The 6,627-nt window shown below is 36.2% G+C and overlaps 1 protein-coding gene across 1 annotated transcript; it reads right to left on the minus strand.

Annotated features, from left to right (window-relative positions):
- Positions 1-414: 414 nt before the first annotated feature.
- On the minus strand, positions 415-6,627 carry LOC7493902 (uncharacterized). Its single transcript, XM_002319749.4, has 5 exons — positions 6,035-6,627; positions 5,186-5,448; positions 3,351-3,468; positions 2,111-2,319; positions 415-1,008 (listed from the first exon to the last, which is right to left on the minus strand). Exons 1-5 carry the CDS (start codon positions 6,386-6,388, stop codon positions 555-557), a joined length of 1,398 nt encoding a protein of 465 aa, XP_002319785.1. The 5' UTR covers positions 6,389-6,627; the 3' UTR covers positions 415-554.

A 6,627-nucleotide genomic window follows, 5' to 3' on the forward strand; every position in this document is an offset into this window, starting at 1 on the left:
TTTATGCTTTATCTTTCTTTACAATTTATTTATCACTTTTATATGTAGTTTCAAACTTTTTGATTTTTTAGGAATTTCTTAGAACCCTAGTATCTTATTTTGACTTTCTTTTGATTTGATTCTTCCTTTTGTGAAATCTAAGTTTGTATGATTCAAAGGTGGGAGTTGTCGCCTCGTTATTGGTTAAATCATATAAAAATAAAAATGGCTACAGCTACACAAAAAGGTCGAATCCTGTGACTTTATAGCACATTTGAGTATCATATTCCAGTGCAAAACCGAACATGTCTGAATTGGGTGTTGAATCCTCATTAATCAGTCCAGTATAATTCATCCTGTCCTGCCCTTTCTGTTTCGGAACGTTGTCGGTGAAAAAAAGAAAGAACAGAGAGAATATAGACAGTCAAAAAATCCTTAAAATGAATGCCTTTAGCAAATTTACTGCCAGTATAACCAATGCATATTAATGTTATAATGTACAGGTCAAGGCTAAGCACAAAGAAGTGCAGTAAAGTAAAAGAATTGAGAGGTAGCATAACCACCGGCGGGCCATGTTACAAGCTGGAAATATGATCAGAACCGATATCTGAGCCAATTGCAGAGTGCTCAAAATGCAATGCAAACGACTCCACTAGCTCAACAGCATCCTGAACTTTAAGCCGGGTTCCTTGTTGTCCAACAACCGTGGCTGCAACTCGAGCTGCTAATGTACCCATTGCTCTCAAATCAGACACACCCCGTAGGATACCATACAAAATGCCAGATGCATATGCATCCCCAGCACCACAAGTGTCGACAGGTGCACATGGTGAAGGAGGGATATATACAGCTTCTCCTTTTACACCAATATAGGATCCTCTATGCCCATCAGTGACCGAGACCAAGGGTACAAAATGACTAAGATACCTTGTAGCTGAAATTGAGCTATCCTTTGCAGTAATATTACATAAAGCTCTTGCTTCATCACTGTTTGCAAACACCACATCGGCACAGTTTCCAGCAATTTCCCTGAACAGCACAAGGAGGGAAAGAATGCTTCAATAGGACATCATTTAAGTCACAGGGAGGGAGAGAGTCTCCTCACTATTACCAAGTTTCATTGAATGAACTAACAAGTCTCCATCCAATGAAATTAATAAAGAGAATGATTCACCAAATTCAGCAGTAGAAATAACCGCACAAAGCAATCCTGTTGATGGATGAACAACAATGAATTTTCATTTTTATGCCACAGACCATGAAGCAGAAAACAGAAATCAAACTGAAAGTTCTTGACAAACTTCAAATATCTTTTGATGGTCTTGCTAGTAATTATTTTACATTTCTTAAGCAATTGGGTTTCTAAACTTGAGGGTTTAAAGAAATGAACTTGGTAGCTTAAGTTTTTCCAAAACTGAAAGAATTTATGCATCAAACAGAATGTCACTAGACCACCGTAATAATCTCGATTCAAGGTTTGGCTAGCGACTCCACTCACAAACTAAAAGGATTTAGCATGGTGGTGGAAACTTCAAAAGTTAGGAGATAATAAGACCACACACACAAGGTTGTTCCCCTCCGTTATGACAACTCCCCTCCATACCCTAACTTTTAGCAAATGCATGAAGGAGTGGGATATTCATCTTCATCACTTGAATTAAAAGAGACAAGTTACATGACTTTCTATTGCAGGATAAATAGTAGTTTAGTTATGCCCCAATGACTGAGTGTCTGGCAGTTCTATTCTATCTGTGGGAAGAACCTAAATTACTTGAATAGTTATTCTGCAGCACTTCGGGCCAAAGAGACCATTGTCAGGATGAGAACTGGTAACTCTTTCTAGAAGGCTTATTTCACAAAACTGTAGTGTTAATAACATCATGTTTTGGATGTTCATCACTTCAAACTCCACTGAAATTGAAAGGAGTTTTTCCAGCATGAAAGAAAACATGTTGAAAACCAAGGTGTTTCTTTTCAACAAACATTTTCAAAATTACTTCTATAATGTTGACTTGCCAAGAAAAATTCTTTTAAGTAAAATCTTGTCTATAAACTATCTAATGAGACAAAAATGAAATTCAGAAACCAAAAAAAATATTTTTTCTTTTAGTAAATCAAGCAACAATCTTACCAGAAATCATCATAGTGTCTTTCAATGCAGGACACATCTGATGCTGTAATTGCAACCAGCGCACCACTCCTGCGTGCTTCTTCACATGCTTTTGAAATTGTTTTAATTGTATCATGAAGTTCAAATAAATAGCCTTCAACTACCAGTATCTTCGTCTTGGAAATTATGCTGGCCAAGCATGGATCATAGTTAACAGTTGAAGATGTACCCTAAAAGATGCCGATATGTTAGGGGTCAGCTCATATTCCAAATGATAAAGCAACCCGGCATATGATTTAATGTAATTTTATTTGGCCTTTAATTGCAACAGACCACATACAACAGTCGATAAATTAAGCATGCAGACTAGCTAATACTCCCAATATGTAACAGGGTTCATCAACTGGGAAAAAAAAAACAATCCAGAAAGGAATCATGCACAAACCACAAAAATATATGGCAAGACAGATGATATTAACATGTCCAAATTGAATGTGTTTCGTTACCCTTGAAAGTTTAGTACAGAAAGAAGAAAATTTCTTTATCTCCTCCAATTTCTAACCCCATGATTATTTTCATTTCAAAATTACAAATTATGTGACTTGTACAGTTACTGATTCATATTCATGCGAGCCATTCCTAGAGAATAAAAACTACAATAACCATGTGCAACTCAAATTAGTGATATTCGATAAAAATAAGACAGCAACCACTAGAATGGCCAGCATATTCTTGAAATCAAGAAATTTATCTAGGAAATTATTCTAAAAATTGGGCAAAGACTTATCCAGGTTTGGTACCTGCTTTCAACTTCCAGCTAATTCAGTAAATATTTTTGAGCCAACAAAGAAATATAACAAACGTATTCACCATATATGAGCAGTTCATTTTCCAGCAACACAAATCTTACATAGAATGAAGCAGAATTTATATATTTTTACAGAAATAATGGACAGTGTATAGCTGGACATGCAGGACAAAACTTGTGATCAGCTAATATAGTTTCAGGAAACGCATTTCATTCAAGAAGCAGCATGCCCCATGCATAATCCTTACCTACTGTGGCAAAGAATCTTCTGAAGGTGTCTGCAACTTAACAACTAGAAGCACCAACTTTAAACCTTTTATTTATTTATTTATTTATTCCTCTGGTAAGCACTGAGCAAAAGTTGATTTTTTGGGAAAGACAGAAACTATAAATCTTCAAAAAGAAACTGCACTTGGATTATCACAAATCTTACCCTTCTAAAACAGAATTTACCTGATGTGCGAGCATGGTTCGCTGTGCATCAGGGGTTGTGAGAACTATCACTGTTCCTGTTGTCCCATCTTTCACAGGTTCAGAGAGAAAATTCACATTTGCCCTCTGTAATTTTGATCTATGAAACAAATCAAAGGAGAAGATATTGAAACACATCAGATCAATATATAAATTCCATAACAAGTATCAAATAGTTCAAATCAAACTATGACAGGTCAGTTACCAAGGATGAACCTATATCCCGATGGATTTACAAAAGCAGGGTTAGCAAATTTTATTTTATTTTATTTTTTAAAAAAGCACCTTTTGATCTAGATGAAGTGATAAGATAGACATCATTTGAAGCACTGGCTAGCACATGCCAACTTCCCAAGGTTAGGACTTAAAATCTGTAATCACCCATTGTCGATTCATTGCAATTGGAAGGCTCACTCCTTTTCCTTCCTCCTCAAACCTTCCCACCCAACCAGTGTGAAGGATTTATCATTTGCCTTCTCATGTTTGGTGATAACAAACACATTTACATGGATATGTAAATAATTATATGTGTGCATCATCTGTAGAAAAAAAAACTTCCAACTTAACATCCTGTATATGTATTTAAAATGGAAGAAACTAAGGCTCTCCTATTATACGACTTAAATGGACCAAGTTTTATTGCTTCTATTTAGCTTAAGAGCTCTACTAGCTTCATAGACTCAAACCTCTGCTTCATCTTTTGCTCCATTATATAAGCAAGATGAGAAACAATGCATAAAAATATTTGCCAACTCTCCAGTTTTGGTTAAATATTAGTGTTGCTCCAGACAGTCATTTTCTCTGGTTCTTTTTTTTTTTGGTTCTTTTTTTTTTTATCTTTTGTCTCTAGAAATAACTTTGTATAATTTTATCTATGAACCTTTGTCATCATCATACTAAACTTTAGCTTGCCAATGGTACAAAAGAAAATTGAACACTTTTACTCCTAGCCTATTAGACCTCTAATTATATCCCATAAATATCTAAATATGAAGATTCAAAACACTCAAATGAACTCTCAACAGTTATGGGCTGAAACCTGAAAAGGATAAATTATTGCACGAGCCCAAAGTTACAAAGTGGTGGGTCCCACAATCGTTGGTGGCTCGGGGTGAGCCAAGCTCACCTAATATCTTCTTGCTGGAGAGGGACATACAAGTTTTGACCATCTTCAATAGACACAGAAAATGGAAGGTCTCCAATGCCAAGAAAGTGCTTTATATTTCTATTCATATAGTTGTCCCACCATATGGATTCGAGCACCTTAAGTTTTCACGTTCCCCAAATCTAGTAATCATAACCATACAAAAGCAAACGCAAATCCAATGGTAACATAAATGCCAGACCAACAACTAAATCTTATTTCTTCTCAAAAGGGAGAATAATGTTGACAAGGACTTAACATGTAAACAGATTGAAAACCATATTCTTTCAAAGGAACATAGACGTTTGATAATTACCATTCACCAGATTCCAGGGCTAAACAGAATTGGGAAAGGATGAAAATATTTGCTCAGCTCTCTAAGTAACTAAGCAAAGTCACCTAAAATCATTTGAATCAATGCTAACAGTTAAAGGCAAAGCTCACCAATTACATACAACTTTATCAGTAAGCATATGCGGTGCACATATCAGCTGTTCGACAAGATATTTTCCACTAGTGAATTAAAAATTAAAAAAAAAAGAACAGGAAAAAAACTTATCATGCTTTTAAAGAAGTAACCAACAATAAGAAGCCTCAATTCTGGCTTTCGTTCATGTACTTTCAAATGCAAAAAAATGAGAGAAGAAATGAAAACAAGTTATTAAACTTTAACCTGTAGAAGCCTCCCAATGGATCACTCCCTACACTGCCTGCCATGGCTACATTTAGGGCAGGGCCTCCTACGGATTTACAACCAAGCCTTGCCAGGGCTACCAGGCTGTTTGAAAGAGATCCACCAGCAGCTGCCTTGTAGCTGCAACCGTCCATGGCCCGCAAAACTCTACCCCTCTCCTCATGGTTCACAACCTTCCTTGTTCCCTTCTCTAATCCTAATCTTTTCAAAAATTCATCATCAACAGTGCCAGAGAAATCCACCTAAAGATACAGAAATAATAGATTCTCTCATCCCAGAATATAGAGAACAGAAAAGCATATAGGAAAGTTAAAGTAGAAATCAAAGAATCAAACATTTAGGAAGTCACGAACTACTCCATATTGCCATGAAATAATACAACAACAATGCCGATGCATATTATAGCTAAAAAAAAACACCATAACTACAGCAAAGATACACAAATTAACTTGTTTCAGAATCCTGGTAATGTGGTTGCTTCCATCATCTCTTATCAATGCGGTATATTCAGTAATAGCAAGAAAATGGCAAAGCATGCTTTACTAATAGAAATACAGAGTCATCCCGTATAAAACCTCAACCACCCCAAAAATTCATATTCTACCTACCACGCAACTATGTTTTCTCTTCTCTTCCATTTGCATTCATCAATTGTTTGATATATAAGCAAAACAAAATTTGTTTAACAAATAACTCGAAGCATAACCTTAAAAAAAATCATATCTTTGTCTATCCACCAACATCTACTGAGCAACTAAACAAGGAGTACAAACTAAAAAGAAATAAAATCCAAGAAAATCAAAAGGAAGGAAAGAAAGAAACAAATACCATAGCTTGACCAAGACCCAAAACATCCCATCTGTCAGGCAAAACAGAAGTTGGACTTACGCCCTCTATTTCCTCTTCTTCGTCATCTTGGCTTCCAGTCCCTAATTCTCTTTCAATGTTGGAAAGAGAAGAAATCCTAAAAGACCCACGTGAGGTTTTGGCCACAGTATCAAGTTTAGAGGTCTGTATTGGTCCATAAGGAGAAGAAAGATTGGTTGGTGTGGTGTTGTGGGCATGTAGAGATAAAGGGTTGCGATAAAGAGAGAAAATAGGAGAAGAAGGAGTTGGTGGATGTCTGGTTATGATGTGAGGATGAGGGATGGTTGGAGGAGAGACAAGAGAGAAAGATGACATTGTTTTAAAAGCAAATAAATTTTTGATGGGTTTTTCTACTCCTACTGCTATAGTAATATTGAGGGGTTTGTTGAGGATGGAGAAGAAGATGGGTTTATCTCCATCCACAGAAACCTTAAATCAAAAACCTTCTTCTCCCCCAAAACAATGAGGCACAGCCAAATTGGCGAAGACAAAAGATTATCCGTACGTATGTCTATCTTTAACCGCTTTGCCGGCCTCTTTCTCTCTCCTTCTTT

The sequence above is a fragment of the Populus trichocarpa genome, chromosome 13 (assembly GCF_000002775.5).
Source record: "Populus trichocarpa isolate Nisqually-1 chromosome 13, P.trichocarpa_v4.1, whole genome shotgun sequence".
NCBI classification, from domain to species: Eukaryota; Viridiplantae; Streptophyta; class Magnoliopsida; order Malpighiales; family Salicaceae; genus Populus; species Populus trichocarpa.

What these genes read in the sequence shown, in the direction of transcription:
- LOC7493902 (XM_002319749.4), bottom strand. Translation starts at nt 6,388, where the DNA reads ATGTCATCTTTCTCTCTTGTCTCTCCTCCAACCATCCCTCATCCTCAC. An exon ending in TGGGTCTTGGTCAAGCTATG is followed by an intron (nt 5,449 to 6,034) that starts GTATTTGTTTCT and finishes CTGTATCTTTAG; the next exon opens with GTGGATTTCTCTGGCACTGT. An exon ending in GAACCATGCTCGCACATCAG is followed by an intron (nt 2,320 to 3,350) that starts GTAAATTCTGTT and finishes GGCATCTTTTAG; the next exon opens with GGTACATCTTCAACTGTTAA.